The sequence below is a fragment of the Tubulanus polymorphus genome, chromosome 3 (genome assembly GCF_964204645.1).
Source record: "Tubulanus polymorphus chromosome 3, tnTubPoly1.2, whole genome shotgun sequence".
NCBI lineage: Eukaryota > Metazoa > Nemertea > Palaeonemertea > Tubulaniformes > Tubulanidae > Tubulanus > Tubulanus polymorphus.
This window is the reverse complement of record NC_134027.1, coordinates 10,232,736-10,259,600: the sequence shown is the minus strand read 5'-3', so window position 1 is coordinate 10,259,600 and position 26,865 is coordinate 10,232,736. Positions and strand designations below refer to the sequence as shown.

Sequence of the window (26,865 nt, the reverse complement as noted above, 5' to 3'; positions counted from 1 at the left end):
GATTAATTAACTTGAGACCGCTAACCTTGAACAACACGCGACATTGCGTTTTGACGTTTCAACTTCGCAATCCGGAGCCGCAAAAAAAAAAAGAAGCCAGAAAAGAAACCGGACAAGTTTATGCCCGAGGAAACTGGCACGTATTTATCAACGTTATGTGGACATTACAAAGTTTGAGAGATCCAGGTATGTCTAAATTTAGTCTTGAGACTGTCAGTGTCAGTCAGGAGAGACGATCTGTCTTCTTGGAATTAGATTGATTAGTAGGCCTATGACGTATCTTTGATTGAATGAAGTGGAATAAGAACATATATTTACAGCCCTCCTTATCCCCCACCCCACCAATACTATATTACAGGTTTTAACGTCTGACGCCGGACACTACACTTAAAAGGTTAAGGGTATCACTCAGTACTCAGTTTTAACAGTTTGATTACAAAGGTGGCTGTTTTTACGTCACCTGTTAAAATTAATTTTTTGCTATTTTTATTTACGGATATGCGGCGGCATCGCGATGCACATGAGCGGGCATCTGACATAACAAAAAATTCATGGCTATTTTTACATTGCACAGGATGACCAAATGAGTCACATATTTTATTTATATGTCTTCCGTAAAAACAGATTCTGGCTATAGGCCTATTCTATATTGCACTGAAAGAGAAACCATCTCCTAAATAATTCTTAAGTGCAATTAGGCCTACTGTATTCAGTAACATAGCGCAATGCAGATCTTAGAATATGAATTTGTAACAAGACAAGAGGAAAGATGTCAAATTCTGTCATGACATTCTGTCTGGATTCAAGGGCAAAATCAGATGGGCCAAACCATCATCTATTTAAACCTTTTGATTATCAAATGACATGTAATCATGTTTTGGTGCCTTTCCATAGTATTCTGGCAAATTCGGCACAAGTACCATACTTAGTATGGCCAGAATCTTAACAGTAACAAATGACTCAGTGATGGATCGTGAACAAACCACTGAGCCATAAACAATTAAAACAATGTATACAAATATACAAATACCCAGGCAAATATACAGTTTGTGATGACATAGAAGTGTGATGGAAATAGAAAACACAAGGTTCTTGTTTCAAATTAAATCTTCCTTCATTAGGCCTAATCCGCCTATGCTATCTTCATCATTTTTTCCCAGGCAATGGTAAAATGCTACATTTTATTATCAAACCTCTTCAATGCAGATTTCGTATATGTTCGAAGGATGATATATTTAATTTCAAATCGGATCAAAGTACACATCGTCTTTTGTTCATTTCAGTTAGGAATAGGCATATCATTTGGTTATTTCTAAAAACTAGTAAATAGCCCATATTTTCTTTCATTGTAGATTGAAGTTCTTGATATTTGAAATATGTCAAGATCCCTACAACTCCTTGATTCCTTAAAAACTCCTTCAAAACCGAAAATGCTTTTATAGGTGCTTGAAACTTGTTTAATTTGAGCAAAATGCTCTAAACTCCTTAAAAACTCCTTCAATTTTCAGATATAGGCTATCAGAAATGTTTGTAGTTGTATAGTAGGCTACACCTAAATCAGTACAGTTGAACCAGGAGTTTTTCTTAACCCAATTTGGCAGTTACCGAATTAGAACCAGAGTTTAGAAGTGTAAAGTTGAATAATTGCTTTCAAAAGTTCCACCGAATTAACGGTTTATGGAGATCGATTTAGGAGTCTACCATAGTGTAATTCGGATATGGAAGTGATGTCTCCTTGTGATAAGAAATTTTTTTGAACGCAAGATTACCGTTCTGTGACATTTTTTGTCCCAAAAAAGGTCATTTTCTGCCTGAATAAGTTATCGCATGTGTTATATATCATATAGTTTTCATTCGGCTAAAGAATTTGATATTCTTTTTTTATATTTTCAGCTCTCAAATTTTCTTTATTCGTCGGGGTTGAGTATACAGTCGGCCGGAAAGATTGTAAGATACTCATTCAGAATGATTCGTCGATCAGCCGCCAACACGCAGTTCTAACAGTCGTTCACCCGGAATCGAATGTGGTGTGTTCAAAATTTTGTGAAATTTCATATCACCTACCGATTAACCCTACTTAAGGCCCCAGCATATCTGTCTTAGAAACGTGGCTACCATTTTCATGTATATGTTGAATAATCACTATGAAACTTTAACCCTTTCATTACTAACTGATACCCGAAAGTGCTAAGATGAAAAATAATTTCATAATTTAAAAAAGTTCCTCTCCAGTGTGTTGAATAATGGCCACACAATTTTAGTGATACATCGCAGTGCGGTGGATGGTTAGTTACTAATATTTCACGATGTTTGTACCCGGCATCAACATTTTGTCGATGTTGATTTTAATCCCCTAAAGGTTTCTGTTGTTTCCATTTTCCTAGGGTTTCAATTGATTTCAGAAAATTAATGTTTTTCACTTATGAAAATTCTTGGTGTTCTGAATGAAGACCCTAGCGACGTCTGTCGGATATCAGGGGAACGAAATCATGCGGCGGTTTCGAAATACGTTCGAAACCCTCGGGTGATGGGTGTTGTTATGAACGTATATTTACAACCAAAACCCTAAGAGAATGGCTTTTATTGGATGTATCCATATGCCCAAAACCTAGTTTAAGAGGTTTTCGGGATGAAAAAAAATAGTTATCTCGCACTGGGATACTGGCGCCTTGGAAGCAATTTTTTGATTGCCACGGCCAATTGCTGATTTTTATCAGGTTCTATAGCAGCACCGAATTTGCTTTACAATTTCATAAAAAAACATGATATAGAAAGAAAAAAATGTTATTCAGTGAATTATCGCAGCTGCAGTCGCTATGGTTCCAACGCCACTGAGATAGCGGCTATCGACGTCGGTAATCCGTCGATGTATGTAATGTAGGATCGTTTTCAATGTAGGCTCATCCCGACAGAAAACCGTCGGTGACTATAAAGGATCTATCGAAGTTCGGCACGTTCATCGACAACATCCGCGTGTGCGAATACCAGACTGTGTCGCCAGCTCCGATGAAAATATTGATCAAATTCGGTTCGGTTGACAGCGAATTCACGTGAGTAGAAATCGTGCCAGTCGTCGTGTGATGAAAACATAGAAGTGGTAACTTATTCGTAAAATCCCGGGTTAAAGAGTGATAAGGATCTACCAAAAACCATTCCAGCCAGCATGACTTTTTCGGGAAATGTCTTCTGACAATGTGTCGAGACTAAGTTATTCACGACTCGCAATTTTTTTGTTTTTGACAAACTTAGCTTGAGTTATGAGCCCTTCATTTTGACGACGAGTTGTTTGGATGCCGCCAAAAAGAAAAAGGTGAAGTCTTTGGTTCATAAACTAGGCGGACACGTGTCTGTCGATTATACTGCTGAATGTTGTATGGTAGTCATGTCCAATCTCAGCGTTACAATCAAGGTTTGTAGCATCGGCATTAGCTTCAAAATTGGTTCGTTTGCAATTAGTTCAACTCATCAAATTTACCATAAGTCGTACTGTTCTATGGATGGAACTTTTCATGAAAGCGCTTTTGACAAAAAGTCCAATAAGATAGTTATCGTACCTAAGCATCTTGTTGACTTGAGTCATAGCCGGTAATTGATATTCTTTCTTCTTCAGGTGATTTGCGCTTTGGTAAATTTCGGAAACATCGTCACGTCGGATTATTTAGTCGAATATGTGAATTCGATTACGAATAAGAAAGAGCTTCCTGACCCGGATGCGTAAGTATAGCTCTCAGGTCATTGTAGAGTGTGTAGCCTGGGCCACCATCGGTTTTCTGAGTTAGTCGACTAGAGTCGAATTAAACGAAACCGAATGTCCGTTAGTCGGAACTATATTCCGGAAATAGTTCGAAAATCAAGCGCATTCGGATATTAGTTCCGACCACTAGTCGACTAGATACGAAAACCGAATTTGGCTCTGCATGTGAGCCACACTCCTGCATTCTATAGCGATAGCATACAGTCATGATTAGGTCCCCTTCTGTTGTAGATTTTGCTCGGTTAATCAAGTGATTTTTCAGAAAAATACAAAGTTCCCATCTTGATCATCGAATTAGTCAACCCATTCAGTGCTGACTAATTAATACCCTGAATTGCTGGAGATAAATTGAAAATTAAAAAGAATTCCATCCCAGCATGTTTGATTACCGGCATACAGCTATAATGCGTCTTAACTGCAGTGCGGTGTATCATTTGTTACTTTATGTTTGACAGGTGCTGCCATATTTCATTAGAGATAAAAATCAATTACCAAATACATCGATACCCCGCAGCAAAGTCCATCACCAATTTATACTTAGAGGTTAAAATGCCTATTAACACTGCCATAGACAACAAATTCTGCTTGAATAACATAATGCCGATGCTTAAAAGGAAGCTTTGTTTTCAGAGAAAAGATTCTCGGAAGTAATTTCATTTATCGAGTACTTCTAGATCTAGCTTCATCAAGCGATTCGCCCTTGTATTCTTAACGCCACCGGGTTTCCTAAGGAAACGATTTGAATTTGTTCTTCTTTCTTTCCTTTTTTTTGCTTTAAAGTTTTTTGCCACCATTAGCCGAATCTCAAATTGACCCGAATGAAATATCGTTCCAACGCAAAGACGTACGAAAGATGTTATTCGCTGATAAAAAGTTCTTCTTCCTCACTTCTAAACAGGTACAGATGACACAATCGAAATCGATCATTTCGAACTCTAAATTTCGGCTTGAAATATTGCCTTCTTCTTGAGAAAGATCTTTCTTCATCGAGGAAGATCATCTTCTTCGGAGGAAGATCAATTATTATCGCGGTGTGCGCCCATACTTTGGAACCAATTCATTAACATGCTTCAAACAGTTCTGGATATGTCATTTGTCTAATTTGAGTATCACTGCAAAAATTACTTTTCCGTGCTTACCTTGACACTCCAGGACCCGGTTCCACAGTTCTGAGTTACAGTAAACTCTGAGTAAATGAAAGTTCATTTTCAATGAGTTAACTCGTAAGAGTTAAATCGTAACTCAAACTGTGGAACTGGACCCAGATGAGCGCTTTTGATTTTTGTCTCAGGATGGAATCACAGTGCTTTATGAATATTATCATCATTCTTGTAAATGTTCATTTCCATTGAATGAGTGCTCTTATGTATCAAGAGACACGAATATCCTAATAGTTATGCTGGAACTTAAAGATCCAGATGAAAGTTAATTGAAAAGGAACTGAATTTTGATTTGAGTTGTCCTTATTGTCTTGCGCACCATCTATCGGGTAGCTGGTGTGACAGGGTCGAGAAAAGATTTTTACGATTTGATCATTTTTGTGCGAAAACATTACCTGGTGCACCGGAAGCACTCGATCAATACTTTAGAAAAAAATAAACATCTTTTCCAGTATGATAAGTTACACGTGGCAGTCGAAATGGCGGGCGGAACGGCAATACTGGCAAGAAACGAACACAGTCACATGCTTACTAAACCGGAATCTATAGTTATGTACAGCGATCCAAATGAACAAAGTCAGGCTCAGACTCAAAACACTCAGGACAGAGTTAACCATGTTATCAGCTACTTATGCAAGTATGTGAGCCCCATTAAGGCTTTCCAGCTCAGTTGAATGGCCTTTTCATCGAATTGTTGTTAGAAATATATAGGATGTGGCTCAACTGCATGGCTACCACATTTCTACCGGACCGTCTAAAATCTCAAAATGAACGACATGCTGTGTTCGAAGTGGAGTCATTCACCATCCATCGTAAAAACTATTACAGTCGATAGATATGAATTCCTGTTACAAACATTCTTTTATGTAGACAAAAACCCACAATAAAAAGAAAAACTATCTGGTAGCTTAACGTTTCAACTCAATTCTATGAGCCATTTTCAAAAAACTTTTTTGAAAATGGCTCATAGAATTGAGTTGGAACGTTAAGCTACCAGATAATTTTTCTTTTTATTGTGGGTTTTTGTCTACTATTGATATTGGACAGCCACTTGTCTATAGAAACCAACAATTCTTTTGTGTGTATTTCGCTGATAGATATGGTAAAAGAGCTATTCCTGAAGCCGAGTTTGGTTATGCTGTATTATATTGTTCCATAGAGAAATACTGTAATCCAGATGCTAAAGTCGGTAAGAGCCATGTTTCTTATGAAATCTCTTCAGCGCGTGTCGAATATTAACCTATGGTCACATGGCATACGTAGACATCGATAGACTAGCTCGCTTTTCTAGAGGTTGATTGTGGAATTTTCCTAAAATGACAACAGGTATTTTTACAGATGCAAATTTCTTTCCGGTGCCATCTCAGTCATTATCTCAGAAACCCGAAACTTTGGTGCCGCAGTCTCAGTCGCAAATGTGAGTAAAAAAAGAAGAACCACTTTCATAGTCTAGCTTTCTATGGAAAATGTTCGTAATATATACTGTAGATGATAGTATAGTGAAAATGTTGGCTCCCATAGAATCCTACCTAGTAACAATACAAGTGCAATATTTCTGAATACACTCAAATAAATCCATCTGATAGGACCTCGGTTTCAATACATGGTCACTCTTGTCTTCAAATATCAGGCCTGTGTGGACGAAGTAGCCAAAACAATATATCGTCTTACAGACAAACATGCTTACTCAGCCAGGTATATCGGGATCTTGTATTGCTGCAAACCAAGAAGTGAAACGTAATCTTTGATATTCTGGGCTAATCTGTAGAGCAGGCAATGTTGATTGCTGAAAATATCGTCATAATATAATATATATAATAAATTGTCATAATTTGGCCCAATATATCCTGATTCTAGTTAATCCGCCTGCCCTGAATATTTTTCATCATATTCTTTTTCGTTTCAAGTCATGACAAAACTCTGCCACTTGCTGCTGACGTTACGACTAATATCATCGATGAAACGACAACTTCGCAACTGGTAGGAACGAAAAGCTATAATTGAATATTCTAAGTTCGTTTTTTTTTGTAATTGGAAAAATAAAACAAAAAGTAGCGAAAATTTCTAAAAAACCTTCCTGAATTTCATCGCAAGTTTTGTCCGTAATCAGCATTCATCCTTAATTTTAGTCGGGGCCCCAAGAGGGTTACCGTTTAATGTTTTCATCGTTTTTGCACTGAACAGGTTTCCACAGTTGCTGTCAAAATAGAACCGCGCAGTCAAACAATTGTATCAAGAGATTCATCTACCACGAAAATTCCAGAAGTTATAAATGGCACCAGTAAGAAGAGGTAAGGAAAAATCGATGCCGTTGCACCTGCCAGTGACACCAGGTGCAACATGTCGCACATTTTCTACTTTTTGAGGATTTGCCTGTATCTCCCAGTCGCAGCCACATAAGCTGCTCTTGTAACTGACAGAGATACTTCTCGCACACTGTTGCATGTCAGTCTAGTATTTAGCCATTTGCGACTAGTTGCAATCGATCGAATTGTGTGCTGCAAGCAGTTAAGAGTCTACCTAAGCCCGTCTTGACAGTCTAGTGGTTATATCAGATATCCCACCAAAGTGGTAAATCTTCTTTGGTTCTCGAGTGTTCGTTAGGCCCTTATCCTCGAAACTGTGCATCTGTGGTTCTGTCTTTCAGCTACTTAGCTCCGTTAATAGTGGGTACATCTTGGTAAAGTTAGTGTTCAATATCAGTATGGGAGTCTCGTTGGGCAGTGCAGAAAATGTGCCCTAAAATGGGCCCAGTGCGCCACCTAGTGACAGAACAAGGCACTGTTTTTCAGCGATATGACCTTGAAGATGACCTCATAACTAAGGAACAGGGTCGAAATTCAAAAACTTGTCTTGACAAAATTTAGCTATTGACCCTAGATACATCAATCCATAATGCAATGGGAACTAACGCAATGTAGTTTTGGAGTTGGAGTTTGAGCCTGAGAACTGTTGTCGCTTATGGCTTGTCTAACTTAGTATGAATGTATGAGTGATTTACATTGATAGGCAAAGAGCTGAGAGCCCGGAGACATCTGCACCCCTGGCGAAACTGATCAAAAGTGAAATCAAAAGCGAAGATGCTACAGCGCCTGTTGTAAATAACGATTTGTTCGACTTCGTTGCTATGCCCCGGTCATCGAGGCGTTCACAGATTCCGGAAAAAACTGTCGAAACGGCGTTACCGAATACTGCTGAGAATATGGATACGAATAACACTGAGGTGATCGACGATTTTAATACGATAATGTCCGGCCGTAGGCGTAGAACGTTGAACACAAAATCTGTGTCCGATAACGGACAAAATCGCATAGAAGTCATATCTGCGGCGGCCGAACAGTCTGTTTCCAAATCGAATGACAATGCTAGCAATCGCAATTCGAAACAAAGTATTAAAACTGAATCAGATGCCGTCGAGATCAAAGAAACACTGCTGGCCGATGAATTCGATGCAATTCCGGCGTTGCCGCGACGTAGAACGCGTATTAGGAGCCAAGATCAAAACAACGCGCAACGGAAAGACGACGAGAAATCAGCGTCCGGAAAAACTGAACTACCATCGGTGAGTATCCAATCATATGAATATGTTCAGGGTGGCGGCTTACCTGGAAATCGAGGAAAAGTCAGGGAATTTTCTTTCCTTTTAAGAATTTCAGGGATTAATGGGGGAACTTTTTAGAAAAGCTAAAACTTGAGATTGCTAGATCGCGCATGAAATCAAACAGTTTCTGTCTATGTCTTACGTATTCGACTGTGTTCATTGATTCGATTCTTTGCAGATCCAATCAGTGAAAACAATATACGTGTCAGGGAATTGTCAGGGAAACAGCAAGTCAAATTAAAGTGGCCGCCCTGATGTTACTCTAAGGTCTATCTAAGGTCCAATGATTTGATTACTTAATTGGGTACCCAAGTATTCAAACTAGTCCATAACACTACTGGTATGTTGGTCGTATAATTTAGAAATCGTGTGAACCAACTCAACCTATTGAAATTAAAAACGAAACTGTTGAAATGTGGAACCTAGCTGAGGCGGAACCAACTAGCCACGGATACCTATCCAAGCAGCATACGGGAAATGTGAGTATGATGACGATGCAGTTTCATCTGCCCAATGTCATTTTAGCCCACAGGAACCGTAGACGGTTTGTAAAAGATTTTATACGGCAATATTTAAAAAAGTTCCAATACGTACGTGGACTTTCTTTTTCACCTTCTCCATGGAGTTTTTGCTGTCTATTCATCTGCTTCCAAGAGGCATTCAGTGATTGGATCATTCAAACCCTTTCAGTACTATGAGTCAACCCTGAATTGCCAAGACCAGTACAAAGTTTCCAATATGGCATAAACCACTTTGCCACTTGACGCTTCAATGTCAATGAAGTTTTTGTATGAATACTTTGAAATGTTTAGAATTGATCGGATGATACTTTTGGGAGGGCTATTGTGTTCTTTTTCATCCATCTTTATTGGTGCTTATAGCGACTCAGTGTGCCTGTTCAGAGACTGTTCCTGATTTTCAGTATTTGTTACTATTTCATAACGAGAAATGCGAATTTGATTCGTTCGATCGGCATATTGAAATTTGAAAGATGTTACCGTGGGTCTTACTGTTGGTTACTGATTGATTGAACATTTTCTTTCATATTTCAATGAAATGTTAACCCTTTCAGTGCTGACTAATTAATACCCTATAGTGCTGGAGATAATTTGAAAATTTTTCAAAATTCCACCCTAGTGTGTTGAATAACGGGAATACCACTATAATGCGTCTACACCACGGCGCCGTGTATCATTAGTTACTAGTGTTTCACTATGTTTGACAGGTGCTGCCATTTTTTAAGAGCGATGATTACTGATTACTAATTACATCAATACACCGCAGTACGGTGTACTAGCGAAATCTATCATTGATTTATACACCGCACTGTGGTGTAAACGTACTGAAAGGGTTAAACTGGAAAATAAATTTCAATTGGTTAGTTTCGATAGTTGTTGTGCGTGATTCCTATGTTTTGCCGCATGAAATGGAAATCCCGGTTATCGAATGAATTCTAATGGAAATCAGTTTGTTTTTGTGCTCTTATTAACGTGTATGTATATTTCAAGTCTGAGACGCCTCGCACAGCCGAGCACGATCCCGACCCAGATATACGTTGTGGCTGCATGAACGTACGTGTTGTTCCGCTTGTGCACAGGCCAATGAATACAATTAACGATGACGACACGGAAATTGTAGCGCGTAATGGCCATCCCGTTCGAAATTTCAAAAAGTTCAAAAAGGTAATTCTATACTAAATAAGATACTAATAATATTTTTTATAGCCAATATTTTGGATTAATTTTACTTTTGATTTTTTTTTTTGCAATCTTGAATTTGCCGCAAAAAAATTATTTCGTCGATCAACAATGGAACTTTGCTTTTAAATAACATTTCAAAGTTATTGAGACCTAGGCTAGACAAATCTTTCCATGTCAGTTTTGATGGCTACCTTCCAAACCAGTGGATGGGGCTTGATTTTGTTCTTGTATTTCTGCTCCAATTTCGGTTTTATTGCATCCAAAGGATCTGTCTTATCCCAGTCAATTGTAATGATGTTTCACTGTCAGGATGGCCACTTACCAGGAAATCAGGGAATTTTCTCTTCTTTAAAAGAGTTAAGGAATTTTGAAAAAAAAGAAGCTAAAAATCAGGGTAAAGTCAGGGAAATTTGTTGAGATAGTTAGATTGTGCGTAAAATCAAACAGCCTCTGTCTATGTTATGCATATTTGACTGTGTTAATTGACTTGAAACTTGTAACTTCTGCAAGTGGGATCGCAGAACATTTTAAAAACAAATCTCCCCAAACTCTCATCTGTTGATCAGGAGTTGGAGGTTGATCGAGGTGATACTTCCCATCAGCGGTTGTTGAGCCATTGTGCATGTCCCTTCAGGTGGCTGGGGCTGCTGATCGTGTTTATCGATCGGATTCTTAGCTGATCAAGTCAGGGAAAACAAGATGCATATGTTGGGGAAAAGACAGGGAAAAATCAAGTCAACTAAAAGTGGCCACCCTGACTATGAAACTGCTCGCAACTGTAGGCATTTTTATGAACGAATGAATGAATGTACCTTACTCCTTCGTCATTCTCTGTTACCTCCAGGTATTGCCAGTACCAGTAGCGGTGAATCAGTCGATCACTATTCAGCTAGCACCTCACAAAGACATTATCAAACAGCAGGAATTCAGAAACCAACAAGATGAAATCGAAAGGGTAAGGGTATTATTCTCACAGTCAGAATGTTTTTCAATCTTAACCGACGCCTTGAAAAATGACCCATATATTACTCAATATTGTTGACAATAAGTAATGTAATATATATAATATTAAGGATCAATATTATTTAAAAGTTATTTTGGATTTGAATATCAATACATGGGTTGAATGGGTTGAATTGACCAGCCCTGATATGTTAATGTTGTAGTGCACATCCTCTCAAAAATGATTATAAAGATTTATTAATATATATCATAAAGATTACAAAACAAACGCCAGAATTTGCGATTGTTATTGTTACAGAGATGCTAGTTTTCCGGAAATTTAGGATGGCCGATGTCAATTCCGGAAATTTGGTGAGAATTCCTCGCGGCGACCAGTAATGGCACGGACCGTAAAAGTGTTCGTTTGCTTGTACTCGTCGTCGCTTCTGTGTTATTTTATCTTGGTCTCCGTTTCCGAGGATGTTCTGCTACAATGTATATATGTGTGCTTGTTGTGGTATCTGTGCGTGCGTAGGCGGAGCGCCACTGTTGTGACGCCATTTCCAATTATCTTTACGCGCCGTTGTACATCGTCCCGCTGACAGCCAACAATGTGAAGATGCACGTGATAATAATTAAGATGATATTTAATAAATATCATCTTAATTATTACCACGCACGTGCTTTGTCCTGAGGCACGCAGCTTTGTAACTTTCTTTTTGCCTGCAGCTGTCAAGCGGGACGGTCTGCAAAATGAGCACGCACGGAAAGATTGTCAGTCGGGAGTCGGCTGATATAATTGACAGCGGTATAAAAAATAAATTTAACTGGCACTGGCTAGAGTGTAAGGACAGTAACGGGGACTACTTATCGAACTACATTCGCAAGTTAGACTTAGCTGGCGTGGCGTACTGCGTCGTTTGTAAAGACCAGGTCAAATACGGTAGTGGCGGGAAAAAAGATATTCTTCGTCACCCGGTTAGCGCGCGGCATAAGAAGGCAGCGAGGGATGTGAAGCACAATGAATGCCTGCCGTCGTATTTTCAGATGAAAGATGCCGATCGTGATACTGCATCTCCGGCGATGCAAAAACGCAAAATTTTTTTCTGGGGGAGAATTTTTCAGACCCCCCCGTTCTAAATTCCGGAATTTTGGTACTTAGGCCCTAGCATTTCTGTTGTTATTTTGTAACACCAGTATTGATGATATATAGGATATCGACTCTCACAGAATTCCTTAAATAACACATACTACTAGGTAACATTATTGAAACGGCGTTTAATAGCTCTAACACCACAGGCTAGTATTATCGTCCTCTACAAGAGCAGCCGAACATTTTCGAACCGCAAGATGTCTTGTTTGGGACTGTAATGTGTTTTTTATGCGTTTTACTTCCTTGCTCTGCTTTAAGTCGGCCATTAGCGCTGAACCTACTAAAACTCTTTTCTCATACCATTCCAGTCATAGTAAATGGGGCACAAACATGAACATTAACACTAACAAAACTGTTTCTGTCCTGCATGTACGATATGTAATGTTTATTTCAACTTGAGTTTTCAATGAAGACTTTTTTGCAATCCTTCAATAAAGCGTATAGAATGGATTGAAGAACAATGTTTTAGTTCGACTGCCGGTCCATTCTGGTCCTTTAAAGACCTGTATCGGGTATGTCACACCAAAACTGACTGAGCTAGGCCACCGATGTCCTCTCGAGTCAAGTTGAAATAGACTTTAGCTGTTTATCACTGCCATATTCGCCAGCCTGGGCTTCGTATTAAGTAAACTATTTTCATACCCTATTTTCTGAATGTTTTATTTTTAGATTCAAAGCCAGGAACAAGACGCTGAAGATGAAGCCCTTTGCAATATGTTCGAGTAAGTTAATCTCCGATACTGGACAAGTGCGACTTCTAGAAAGTTGGAATCTTACGCTTTACGATGAAATAACGATTTAACAATGAAAAAAACATTCATGATTGCTAGCAATGCAATCTTTAGGCACATAAGTTTGAAATCATTTTGCACAAATTGTTTCGGTTTGTTTTTGATAAACCGGCGTCTTTGTTTGGGCGTTAACCTAAACGCTTTGTGTAAACCAGCCATACCAAACCGACTTTTCGGAATAAGCAAATTTCTGCTGGTAGCCGACTCAAACCTACTTTTTGTTCTGTCGCATTTGTTTTCACTACGGCAAACCGGTTTGGGACGCAAACTGCTTTCTATAAACCGATTTCAAACCAATGCACCTTTTGAATTTTGATTTGAATCCACTTATGACAAGGACGATGTTGTTTTCCATGTTTTGACTGCTGAGCTATGACGCCAATTCTCCACGTAACGGCTAAATTCAACTTCGAAATTATACTACTGACAACTTTTTAAATAGAATTATATCGGAAGTCCATGTTACAAATTTTTAGCTTGTTGACGTACGTATACAATAACAATAGCTAGAATTGCAATCTTTAAATTCAGTATAAATGGACATGACGACAATGATGTTAATGACATAAATTTTCACTCGACAGTTGAATCAAACTCGAGAATCGTTGAATTTATTTCTGATAGCATTTTAATAAAAATCAAAACGCATGTAGCTCAAAATGTAACATCTCCATAAATCTACGTCGATACTCTCCGATAAGAGGTGAGCAGTGATAATTCGATCACAGAAAACTCATGAAAATAGCTTGAAGCAGAATTGAACTCGGGAACTAATTTTAACTTGTTCATATTTCAATGTTACTGAAAAAAAATCTATTTGTTACTGATAGCACTTTTCAGAGGTTGGCAGTCCGGCCTATTTAAGATTTTTAAAAAGTAGACAATTTTCAAAGGGCACTTCCAATGGTATCGGTCGACATCGTCTAAATACATCCCGGCCCAACAGGTGCCATATTCCTACAGTGCGTTGCATATCAGTAATTTTCGTCAGGAGTGTATCCAGGCATTTTTTACTGCGAGTTTGAATTTTCACAAAGTCAGACATGGAAACGGATAATGATAGGCTTGAAAGCCATCTAAAGATCCGGCAATTGATGATGACGATGATGATGATTGATGATGTTGAAGTCGATGAACACGAACGTGTTTCAGGAGCACTGGTCGTGTGCAGTTTAGATCGAGTTTTTTTCAATATTTTTTATTAACGGAATATAGTCAACGACTGGAAATTTCTCCTGACAGACGTAGTATCTCGGCACCATCCATGAACTGTTTTTCAACGACATTACCATGAAAATGACCTCATAACTTAGGAACTGGTCAAAATTCAAAAATGGGAACTAACCCATGGTAATTTTGGAGATAGGTTTCGAGCCTGAGCCTGGGTCTTTGTGTCTGTCTTACAGCTACTTATCATTAATAGTTGGTTGATCTTGATGAAACTCGGGTACAATGTTAGTATTGGGGTCTAGTTGTGTAGTCCAAAGAATGGGCCCAGTGCACCACCTAGCGGCAGAACAAGACACTAAAAACTCTGGTTTTCAGTGACATGACCTTGAAGATGACCTCATAACTGAGGAACCGGGTATTCAAAAACTTGTCTTTGACAGAATTTAGCTATTGGCCCCAGATACAAGAACATCCAAAATGTTTGAGCCTGGGCCCGAGAACCGTTGTCACCTATGGCTTGTTTTCACTTTTATTATGATTTTTTATGCAGCACTGGGAATCCGGTGAGCAATTCTTTCATATCTATATACTATGTGAATGTCCTTTTGTTGTTATTTAGCTCCCCTGGTCCGTCTGTCAGTCAGTCAGTTTGTATTTCAAAATGAATCAACCCCTTATGGATTTCAATTGTTCCTGGATACATTTTCAATTAATTGTACAATATCCACGATTTTCGCTCGTAAATATTACAGACAGCTACCAGGTGCACTGGTAATAACTTGTGCGGAGCCTACTCGATACAGTCATGCACCACATTGGATGGCTCGATAAGAGACAGTGAAGAGGACACATAATCGGTTTGGCTCGTAGCATCATGCCTCTAATCATGTTGAATGTGGCAAGCTAGGTTCCACCAGGTTCTCTAGTGTGCATTCAGACTCCCGGATTTCTCCTCACATTATAATAAAATCTATCCATTATATCTCAAATTCTTTGAATGGTGATTAGTAAAATTCACCCTATTATATGAACCTAAAGATTATCTGAGTTTATCAAGAGGAGTGATTTGCCTAATTTCTGATGATGGAGGCTAAAAGTCTATATGAAAGTTTGTAGAAAATGAACTAGATTCCGACATGGTTGTCGTGCTGATACGCACGCAATCTAGTGGGATAGCTGGTGGCACAGAGTCCTCATTGCTCTGATTTTCACTTGGCATCATTGTAAACAAATAGATATTTTGCTGTTCTTCAACTTTATTTACTATTACATTTTGACCGAATGCCTGAATGGGGGCTATCTGAGGGGGTAGGTACAGGCGGCAACAAACTGATTGTTGCCTTCACTGAAATACTTGTTAGATTATTGATTCTAACGTTTTCCGATTTTTGCAGTGAGTTTCCGGTTATACAAAAAGGACGAAGACGTTGATTTCGTATCGCTCGTGGGTACCCGGTAAGTTCAATTACTTCCAACTTGCAGACCAGGACCCGGTTCCACAGTTGTGAGTTGGAGCTATTAGCCATCATCAGGCGTACTAGCAAATTAATAGCTAATAGCATATAGCCGAAATGTTGCTCTTAAATATAATCATTCTAAAACTTTTCAATTTTGGCTTCATTATTGTTTGGCTTCATTATTCTTGTTATCATCCTACACGGATATTGTGTATTTTCTCGCCTAGATAGTATTTGGTGTCATCGAGGTTTGTCTTTGTTTGAACAGTGTTATGTTGTCACTGACAGATTTTTGTTTCTTTTCAGGTGTTGCAGACTTTCCTTTTCCCGTAAATCTTGCGATCGGTGTCAAGTCGAAGTGCTATTGTTCATTCGTTCCAAAATCATGTTTGATGGTGAATTTCGGCGTTATCAACGATGCATCGTGCATTAGCGTTCAAATCAGTTAAACCTCCCTGAATCTGAATCATTCAGGAGCAATGACATTAATCCGATTTATGAGACACAGCTGCTGCCAACTGTTCCTGTTTTTCAGTATTTGTTACTCTTTTATTACTAGAAATGCTGATTCGATTCGTTTGATGCATACAAAAATGTGAAAGATGTTACCGTGGGACTTACTGTTGATTGCTGATCAATTTAAAAATTTTCTTTCATATTTCAATGAAACGTTACTGAAAAAAATTACTGACGGCACTTTTCAGAAGAGGTTGGCAGCCCTGGAGACATCTGGATTTGTAATAACCAGTTTGTTTTACATTTATGTATGTATATTTGAAGCGGTATACAATGTTTAGATTAGATCAAATTCCAAATTAAAACTTTAGAATTAAAGATCCTAAGTGCATCGGACATTTTAACGATGTAGAATGTGTAATTTCAGGGTCAGATCGAGACAGGAGTACAAGGGAGCATGTGCCCCCATCGCAATTTTCCAGTGCTCTTTTGAAAAAGAAAATGGAAAATTTCTTCTCGAGTAATTTATCTTTTAGATTGCTCTTGATTGTCACAGAAATGCTTGGAAATTGCAAAATTCAAATGCACTAAAATTTCAAAATTTCCAAGACCCCTGTTTTGGCTTACATGCTCACTCTGTGTTGAAACTTGCTCTTTTTAACTGTTTACCCTTTTAATTTCTATGCCCTCCGGTGAAAGTTGGTGTGCCGCTGAATCCAGCCCTAAATTTGAATGTACACCGCCACTATATTTCATAGTTAATGTTATTCTGTTGTATGTAAGAAGAGTGGAAATCCTATCTAAAGTCGGGGTCAGTTCATCTAGCACCCATAATGACTGCCCCATCATTGATGATAGACATCTCAGTAAATATTATTCTATGAACTTCGTCAGAAGAAGGAAAAAACCAAAAACCCAGAAATTTTCTAATTAGGCTTAACAAAAATGTATACCTTATTTCCCATTTCTGCTGAGCTTAAAAGTTGACCCAGTCAGCCGCCTATATATAGCCTGTACATTACTTTTTTTTAAATCATGATTTTGCTGACAAAAACAGACCCGGCAGCTGTAGAAATTAAATGATTACAAATGTTATTGCATTTTATAAAAATGACCCAGCAGATTAGGAGTTATCATTTTTTAGCCCTAGTAAACATTCATTTATTATGTACGCATAAAATTTGACTTTTTCGGCCTCCCCCTATAAGTAAAATCGTCCATTTTCATATACATTAAGCATTACAGTACGCAATTGCACTTACCCCTCCCCCTCCCCCTCCCCTAATGCGTTCGCATTAAATGAATGATCCCTTTTAGGGATAAGTTAGTTACTTAAATGAGAATTTGCCTTTTGAGCAATCGCACTTCTGACATTTTGACTTAAGTTTTTGAATTATTTGAATTGGATTTAGCATTAAGCGACTCCCTACGCCTTCTCTACTGGTAAAACAACCACCGGTTTCAGTTGAAACAGGGTTTTTCTTAAAACGTTTGTTGATCAAATTAAGTGTCATTCTTGTTAGATTTTACTGACCAGTATTAGCTGCCCGACTCGCAGCAGAGTTGTCTGATTAACAATACACGTTTGAGTCGAGAAAAATACCGCACTGTCTCGTAGAAGCTGTTTTAGCATTTCATATCGTCACCAGTTTCACAAAAAAAGTTACACTCAAATGTTTGGTGTAATTGCTATTGGTTACTTCGTGTTTTCAATGAGGACAACAGTTCAACTTCAACCTTTTTTGGCTTACACTTTTTCGTGAAACTGGGCCCAGGAGTCTTTTCTATAGTTCTCTGCTCAGTTAAAGATCATTAAAGCGACCAACGAATGCGGTCTGCATCCAGTAATTTGACTGTGTTTTTCTTTCATTTGTTTTCATGTTCAGTTTGACACAACCGGCAGCGGATGACTTCTGCTCACTGGTAATTTGTATGAGATAACAAAAATCAGAAAAGAAACTGCAAGTTATCTCTCTACCCAATGCATTTAATATCACTACTACATGTACTCTATATTTTGTTACGTATGTTGTATCATACATGTTTATGACTGCTGTTTGTTCAGAAATAAATCTGTTTACTCCGTATCTAAATGAATTCAGTCTGTTTTGCCGACTTCGGACTTTCGCACTCACTACTCATTCGTCTGTCCATTCAACTTACCATTCGTCTGCAGTCCGTCCGTCAGGAGGAATCCAGTAATTTTTGGAAGTAATGGATTGCGTTGGTGTTTGGTTTATACGTGTACCCAGACACATCTACAGCCCAAAACCTGGCCCGATCAGAATCAAGATGGCTGACTGGCGGCCATTCGCCGAAATCAGTACCATTAAAGCTTGGAAGGAAAATGTTTTTGAAGATGCTTTGATCAATTTTCGCCGAATAAGATACCGTACAAATAATGATTAGCAAAGCCAACGTAAACTCTTCAACCGTTCATTGAATTGCAGCCAAAAAGAAACGACTGGGAGACTGCTGCTTATTTAAGAACGTAAAAAATCCTCCTATACACTTGATTAAAGAAAAGAGGCTAACTAAGCTGTACATGCGTATGGTAGCTGATTCGGGCCATACTAAAAAAAATTCTGTACGTCTAGAGTCACGATGAATGATTGTTTACAATGGCCCATTTTCTCGCGCGAGAATTCAAATAGTTTTGTTTTCTCACACGAGAATTAAAAAAATGGGCGATTGTAAAAATCTGGCTCTAGCCGTTCAGAAATTTTTTTGATCTTCGCCTGAGGAAAACCAAAATAGATTACAACAAATGTTAAAAAATAAGGCTGAAATTATGTACCTATCAATCTATGAAATTATATCTAAAGAAATTATGTTTATAATCTTGTACATATCATATATGAGTAAATAAATTATTCATTCATTCATTCATTCATTCATGGCTCTGTATTGGCGACTTAAAAACATCTTGTTGATGAATATGGCGTTACAATTTCGCAATTACAAAACTCGTACGATCGAAAGAACATTTTTGAGTTCGTTATGATGGCCTCAGGACGGCAATGTTTCATAATTCGGAATTTATTTATGATTTAATGATGCAGATTCTGCTGTTCTGATGCAGTTTATCTCGTCGAAAAATGGGTATAACAAATTTTAGTTGATAAATCGAGTTTCTGACGATTCTCATAAAAAAATGCCAGAATTTAGATTTTCTTTTACGTAAATCAGATGTTCATTTTTTCTTCATTAACAATCAGCAATAATCACTTTATATTATAAGAATTATTGTGTTGTATGAAAATATATTCTTAAAAATCTATTCGAAATATTCAGAGAGCTACTATTTTCTGTTTATCTTGCCTATTTTGTCCATTATTATTGCCGTAGGCCCGTTTTGTTCTATATGGCAGCATTAATGGAGGTAAACATCCGAAATGTCTTAATCGCTGCCGTCAAATTAACGTAGAAACAAATTCTTTTTGAATCCATGATTGTACCTAATGCCAATAACAGTGCTATTGTTATATTATACAATATATCAACCATTCGTATCACCAAAAACATGATTGCCTCTCACGAAATGTAGGCTTAACCTATGTAGCATACTAAATGTTGTTTATCCAGCTCCACGTCTGTCCGAAAAAAAGTAGAGATATTGTGGAGATCGATAGAACTATGATGGAAATTCTTTTAAAGGCTTCAGAATCCGATCCTGGGATTATTACTGCCTGGAAGTGCATCGCACGATCGCTGCTTGCCGATATCACGTTGGAATGCTGTATATTGAGAGGCAGTCATTTCTACGACGCAGTGCGCGTAGTGCGGTAACTCGCGTACTGCCGTAACGTATACAAACAAATTTTTTACATCAAATCGAATTTTACTAATCACTACTCGTCATCGCTATACTATCTGCTTCATCGACATCGTCATGTGCTATTTATTTTGGTTCGTTGGCAAAGGCAGCGTAAAGTGATTGATATGAGAGGCGATATAGATATGTAACAATTCATAAGCATTTTCACAATTCGAGACAGGGATGGGATTGAATAAAATTTTATATTCGGAATACATCGTATGAAAAGTGGACATCGAATGATAATATCAGGTAACTTATAATGCTTCACACTGGTTCAGTCAGTAGAACCACATTAAATGTTTTCATATAGTACTTTGTCCTTTCCAGTAGAACTTAATGTTTCTTTAAGGGTTTTAGCGTAAAACGTATCCTTGAACGGCTATTTATATAGCTTCGTATAGTTTTTTACTTGAATTGTAAAAATATCTACGTATCTCTGAGCCCCCGGTTTTTCTACAGTTGTGAGTTTAAACTCGGGAGTTAGAATCGCTAAATTATCAGAACTAATCGAGTCCTGGATAGGGAAAAATTAGTCTGCTTTTCACTTTATAACTCAAGCCTTAAACGATTTTGCTCAGGTTAGTTTAATACGTCCATGATTTCTGTAAATCATCCACAATGTTGAAACCGTTGATTGTTCTGGAGCGATATTGCACGGCATCATATAGGGAGGATATGCTGGTCGTAGCATCCATACGAAGATTGATGGATTACTCGTTCATGCATAGACTGATTTGATTGCACGTCATCTGCGTCTACCACACGAGAGTTAAAATTATGGTGATACGCATTTGCAGTTATGCTGTGCTATATGTCATGTTGTTGTAATGTTTATTTTAATGTCCCCTGAAAAATATCGTCATTGGACGTAATCATTTTATCATTTCAATGCGCCACTGTCTTTGGATTGCAGGGGCGGGTCCTGTCTTATCGGAAACTTTCTTGAACAAGTCCTTAGAATTTTTGGGTGCTCTTTTCATTTCGTTAACATAAAAAAAATTTGTGCATTTCAGCGCAGAGTGACCTCATATTGCCTTTTTGTACGTCAAAGTGCCCTTTTGGGATGTGGCAAGTTCTTCAAAATTAGACCTGCAACCAGTATACACGCTTTGAGCGCCGAATCTATCATATTCTAAATATCGTACTGAAACCAACTTTTTATCGCAAGAACCTTAAGAAAATATCATTTCTGACAAACGATCGATTCCCTCCGTCCTCCTGGCTTGTTTATAAAAATGAGATACTCTAATGATTTCCTTGTCTTACGTCTCCATCACAGCGGTGGTGTATAGATGAGCTACACGTATCTACGTAATAGTTGGTTTAATTACAGCTGGCGCAACGTTCATCGGAACTGGCCAATTCATCAAGTCGTTATTGGTTATATCGATGAATGATTTATCTCTTACTTATTTATCCCAAGCATCAATACACGGGGATTCGCGAACGTTCTGGCGCGGAGCAACTGTTATATTTTATCAAACGCTGTTTCAACGAATATTTTCTTGCATAAGAGGGTCTCTGAATTACATATCTCGATTGCATCCTCCCCAACACACTTTCCTGATTAATATAATGAACAAATGTCAATGAATTCATACGCCATTTATTGCGTTAGAAAAACATCTATACGCGCAAATACACAAAAACCGGAAGATAATAAACTACTAGCTCAAGGACACATTTTTTGGACCTAATATTAGTTTTTCGATATTACTGTGGGATTCTCTATACATAGGGGTCTTAGATTCAAGTGTTGACACCCTGAAAATGTGCTCCCTTGTACAACCGTGCATTGTAACTTTGAATTGTCTGTTGCGTACAGTCCTTATTTGTAGGGTTAATTACAAATGGAAATTGATGCTGTCTTGCTCCGGTATGACTGTATCCTGCATCGAAGAGAGCGCAAATTTCTTACGATGCAGTTGCCTAGACAACCGTTATGTTCGCCTGGTAATATGGCTGGCTGGCGGATTTGATTTAGAAATTTATCAACTAAATTTATTACTTGTATCTCTGAACTATAATCACAGCCTAGGAGTTTTAATTAGATCATAATCCGTTATTTTGTGATGATAAGGATGAGTATATGCTTACTGCGGTGGACATGTGGCATCCCCAATATATTTGTTCAGCTGTGTTTTTCAAATAATTTCTCATTCTGCAGAAAACGATTTTTTCCATTAATATACTTATCCTAACCGTCAGAATATTTCTCTTATTTCCATTATTACTCTTATTTTGATCGATTCATATGCACATCATTCAAAACTTCCTATCTAACGAAAATTATTTCGCTTATTGAACTTATATATCATTTTGCTATATTGAAAAGGTGATACAAAATGTTTGAATAATCTATGAATTTATCATGTCGTCCAGGTCGACGGAAGAGAATTTCTTTTTTTGAATCCCCAGTTCCATTGATGTGTGTATAGAGAACAGGCTTCATACGTAAATGATTCTCGTTTACTGAAATATGGAAGTTTATTTCAGAAATGGAAATAAACACTCCATATACACTTGAATGCGCTATGGGCACACACACACAATCTCTGGTTACAAAAGCAGGTGTCACTAAAACTAAAAGCACTACGAAAAAATCTATCCATGCATAGGGAATTAATATATATATACTGTATATATGTTAATATATAAAATGTCTACTTGGATTCATGTACGTAAGTTCTGTGAGTCTTTAAATTCCTTTCGCACGAGCGTGTCAAGAAGAGTTCATTTTAAGTGTTGATATACCGAGCTTTTGAAAGATTTCATTTCTAGTAGATATATATTTCATTTCTCAATTGAATTTTGATAAATGTTCGATTCGCTCGGTTTAGAGTTGTCATATATTTTCTAAGTTATCATTATAACAGAATAGAGATTTGAAACGTCAAAAAAAGTATTTGAATGCAATTTCATAAACGGGTCTATGTATCTGTAGTGAGACTGGAGAGGACAAATTCATGTACATACATGTAATTACAATGCACTTTAAGTAATCTATCTATATTTTCAGATCGGCTGCACAAATAGGCCATCATGGAACTGTTTGACGAAAACAATCTAGCAATATGCGCGATAGTTATAGTGGCGATGCAATTCGTCTTCTTCCTCATCACATACTGCTTCCGTTTCAACAAAGTGACCGATTTTGCTGGTGGTGCGAACTTTATCGTAGTGGCGATTCTAACATTTCTACTAGCCGGGGTACTTTCTGTTTCTTTTATACCGGGTATGAAGACTGACGAGTATTGAGGCAACCTCAGTATCCTTCAGCGTTTACTAATGGCCTATAATTTCAAATTCCTCATCTTGTGAGTGAAAAGTAAGAAAATTAAGAGTTAGAAAAGGCCTATGTTTACATCTATTTGATGAATGCCTGATGATATGTACGTAAAGTAAGGTTAAAAAAATGATCACATATCTTTCAACCGGGTGTACGATAGTATTTACCAACCTAGGTACGCTCTTGTCACTAAAAAATCGAGAGCGTTGTTACTTTTTTCGGAATTTTTTTTGTCGGATTTAACACGTGAAAGGGTTTGGGTCTTGGTAAGATTTCTCCAAATTTCGATGATTCGTCAGATATCCGACACACAACCTTTTTTATATGTATGTTTCTATGGCAACTGCTCAGTTCTCTCAAGGCTAGGTCTTCTGTCGTCTGCGATCAGAAAATGCATGGAAATACAATTTAGCTTCTACCGAAAAGAAAATTTATGTTTTGTTCTTATGGTACATGTTCTAGAAACAGATACTTAATAACGTAAATAACAACTTCAGGCCAATTTTCTGTAAGAATGTCAATGGTTTAAAAGACCTGTTATAGGTTAGGATGTAGTAATTAATTTTTCATTCGTTTATTTCATAGGTTTATCGTTCTCGTCATTACATCGCATTTTCCTTCTTCTCGTTTTTGACAGACGTACACTAAACGCCAAGTGTTGATCACATCGTTCGTATGTTTCTGGGGTTTACGACTGTCGTCCTACCTTTTATATCGAAATATCAATATCGGTGAGGATAAACGCTTCGACGAGACTTTCCGTAACAGTAGCCGTAAATTTGCCTCATATTGGACGTTTCAGGTGAGTTATAGATATTACATTCCCCACGCCTGCATACAGAATCCAGACCCCTCGTATCAGTGATGAATATGCTTTGGTTCACTACGGATTTAAAACTTTTTACGGATTTAAACGGTTTGCTGGGTTAAAACTTTAGTTTTTGTGGGAAAACGATTAAAAACGACAAATACTGTGTAAGGTAACAGATGGTCGATCAGCGGGAAGGTGAGGGGCTCAGTTCCACAGTTGTGAGTTAGAGTAAACTCTTAGTTAAAATCAATTCGTTTTCAATGAGTTAACTCTGAGTCAAATCCTAACTCAGAGCTGTGCAACTGGATCTACCGTGTGGCAGTGACCTTGAATAGATTTCGCATCATTATTATCATAATATACCCGTAGTTTTAAGCATACAATTGAATGTTACTTTGAAGCTCTCTTTTTCAGAACGTAAAATAGTATAACCATCGATTTTTCCCCTAAGAGTTTGGTTGCATTTTGTGGATGTGTTTGTTTTCCAGGGAATATGGTTGTTCATCGTTAGCCTACCAGTGATATTCATTAATGCGCCACGCAGCGCTGCCGTTCATCCAAACCTGTCTTCATTCGATGTCATCGGAATATGTCTCTACGTAGCTGGAGTGTTGATCGAAATTTTTGCCGACATGCAGAAGTTCAATTTCAAAGACAATCCGGCTAACTCTGGGATATGGTGTGATTATGGTTAGTTTAGCAGTTCTTTGTATAGTAAGATTACAGTAGAGATTATTTTTGCTTCTACTTCCACCTTCGTAGCCGCGTTTTATTCCGATAGAGTTAATGACTGATCTGAGATAAAAATGTAAATATCGATGATTGATAAAGGTTGGTTATCGATTAGGCTTATCTGCGTATGCTTCATCAAATAACACATATATACATATTGCCTGTTCAAACATCAATCTAGTAGTTTTTTTTCTGGAAAAGAATTATCGACTGATTTTACCTATGTGTGTATAAATTTAGGAGTTTTGGTAATACATACGTGGCATACGGATATTGCCAAAATCGTGTTTGTTTTTGTTTCTTGGTGACAGCCCCAGAAAAAAATCATGATATATAAGTGATAGATATTCTAGCCTTTCGATTTTATTGTGGAAATAAATTTATTATTATTTATCTAAATGCGTTGTTGCAAATCTTTTTCAATTTTTTCTATGATTTTCTTTCTATATATAGGTTTGTGGAGTTGGTCGCGGCATCCAAACTATTTCGGAGAGATGTTAGTTTGGTGGGGCGTCTTCTTGATCAGTGTAAATGTTTTGCGCTACAGCCAGTGGGTGTCGATAGCGAGCCCGGTCTTCACAACTTTGATATTACTATTCTTATCCGGAATTCCGATAATGGAGAAAAAGGCGGATGAAAGATATTGCAAGTAGGTTTCAAACAATTTGTGATATCTACGTTTTAAGTTCGTACTGTTTTACGTTATTACATTCAGTATTGAGTATCAGGGGTGGATCCAGAAATCTGAACGCAGGGGGGTGAAGCGAAGTGTTTTCCAATTTCAATGAAAAAATGCATTCATAAAAATGTGTGCATTATCTACAGTAATTTCTGGCAGACGCCGAAACAGCAATCGATAAAGATTATAATTGTGATTAGTTTCATCATTGATATTATTGATATCAAATTTTCGACACGGAGAAGGGGAGTCGACACCCCCTAAACACCCCTCCTTGGACCACCCCTGGTATGATTAAATAGTTTTGTATTTTGGAAAAGCAGTTTTGTCATTAGTCAGGCCCTGGACCCTAAAACGTTTTAGATTTAAAATTCGTTTTAGAGTCCATGGTCAGGCCAATATAATCGTGGCACTGTAGGGACACGATTGCGTATATAAACGCGATTGCCGACGTTCATTCCCATGACGTCACAACACGTCTGGCTTTCAAACACAAGCGAAATGCTGCCGCTGACTGCCAGTATTTATGACGGCCAGTATGACGCATATGAGAAATACGCGTGCATTTTTTACTCTATAAGAAAGTATATATTTCATTTAAATTATTTCTTAGATTGAGCAATTACGTGCATTACAAGATGAACACAAGTCCTTTGGTACCGATTCCACCAATTATCTACAGATACATCCCACGAACTTTGAGATGCTGTCTTTGTTGCGAATTTCCGTGCTACAATTTCATGGATGACTTTCTAGCTGTGGAAAATACCAATGTTCAGTCAACGAATAACAGCGAAGACCGTAGCACAGTTACGGAACCGATCGGTAAAACGCAACCCGTTGATGTTTAGACAGAATCAGCAGTCGTTGAAAATTCGATGAATCGATTAGAATAGAGAACTGTTGAGATAACACTCGGAGAAGTACCACAATTCGAATTTTTAACGAAAGAATTTATCAAATTGAGACCTCGGCTGTTGACTATCAGCAATCATTAGCTTGAATTCCATCTGATGATGGCTGTTAGTCAAAAGCCGAAACGTTGTGGTTTCATTTTGATAAATTCTATCGTTTAAAATTCGAATTGTGGGACTTCTTCAATTATCTACAGTTTACACGTATTAGAGTGTTTTATCGACTAATAACTCTCACATTATAAACAAAAAACAATGTCTTCAAAATAATGTACACATTCTAGTCAAGTCCGTTGCTGAACCTGTAGTGAATAGTTTCACGGGAATTATACCGAAATTTGAAATAGAATCGCATCAGTTGCTGATTGTTTAAAAAAGTTGTACAGTTTGACTATTCTAATTTGTATATACCATCAAAACCGTGCACCCCGAAACT

General features: G+C 37.8%; 2 protein-coding genes across 4 annotated transcripts; both read left to right on the top strand.

Moving 5' to 3' along the window:
* Positions 1-68: 68 nt before the first annotated feature.
* On the top strand, positions 69-18,252 carry LOC141902512 (uncharacterized). Of its 3 annotated transcripts, none has more exons than XM_074790279.1 (19): positions 69-186; positions 1,894-2,027; positions 2,899-3,050; positions 3,250-3,409; positions 3,611-3,714; positions 4,535-4,652; positions 5,367-5,551; positions 6,012-6,103; positions 6,253-6,331; positions 6,822-6,894; positions 7,099-7,205; positions 7,924-8,476; positions 8,878-8,994; positions 10,024-10,197; positions 11,060-11,170; positions 12,980-13,032; positions 15,666-15,726; positions 16,035-16,492; positions 18,071-18,252. In XM_074790279.1, exons 1-17 carry the CDS (start codon positions 156-158, stop codon positions 15,700-15,702), a joined length of 2,280 nt encoding a protein of 759 aa, XP_074646380.1. In that variant the 5' UTR covers positions 69-155; the 3' UTR covers positions 15,703-15,726; positions 16,035-16,492; positions 18,071-18,252. The 3 variants fall into 3 exon arrangements, with proteins under 3 accessions (XP_074646380.1, XP_074646381.1, XP_074646379.1); XM_074790280.1 differs by adding an exon at positions 14,822-14,834 and having other exon boundaries at positions 16,035-18,252; XM_074790278.1 differs by having other exon boundaries at positions 16,035-18,252.
* Positions 18,253-20,172: 1,920 nt separating this feature from the next.
* Positions 20,173-26,659, top strand: LOC141902590 (uncharacterized). The gene is made up of 6 exons (XM_074790395.1): positions 20,173-20,253; positions 23,024-23,214; positions 23,931-24,095; positions 24,593-24,794; positions 25,290-25,485; positions 26,129-26,659. Exons 2-6 carry the CDS (start codon positions 23,047-23,049, stop codon positions 26,364-26,366), a joined length of 969 nt encoding a protein of 322 aa, XP_074646496.1. The 5' UTR covers positions 20,173-20,253; positions 23,024-23,046; the 3' UTR covers positions 26,367-26,659.
* The last annotated feature ends 206 nt before the right edge of the window (positions 26,660-26,865 follow it).

Excerpts from the sequence above, each read along its gene's own strand:
- LOC141902512 (XM_074790279.1), top strand. The coding sequence starts at position 156 with ATGTGGACATTACAAAGTTTGAGAGATCCAG. Across the intron at positions 5,552-6,011 it reads GTTATCAGCTACTTATGCAA|ATATGGTAAAAGAGCTATTC; the intron begins GTATGTGAGCCC and ends TTTCGCTGATAG. Across the intron at positions 7,206-7,923 it reads AATGGCACCAGTAAGAAGAG|GCAAAGAGCTGAGAGCCCGG; the intron begins GTAAGGAAAAAT and ends TTACATTGATAG.
- LOC141902590 (XM_074790395.1), top strand. The coding sequence starts at position 23,047 with ATGGAACTGTTTGACGAAAACAATCTAGCAATATGCGCGATAGTTATA. Across the intron at positions 23,215-23,930 it reads TAACATTTCTACTAGCCGGG|ACGTACACTAAACGCCAAGT; the intron begins GTACTTTCTGTT and ends CGTTTTTGACAG. Across the intron at positions 24,795-25,289 it reads TGGGATATGGTGTGATTATG|GTTTGTGGAGTTGGTCGCGG; the intron begins GTTAGTTTAGCA and ends TTCTATATATAG.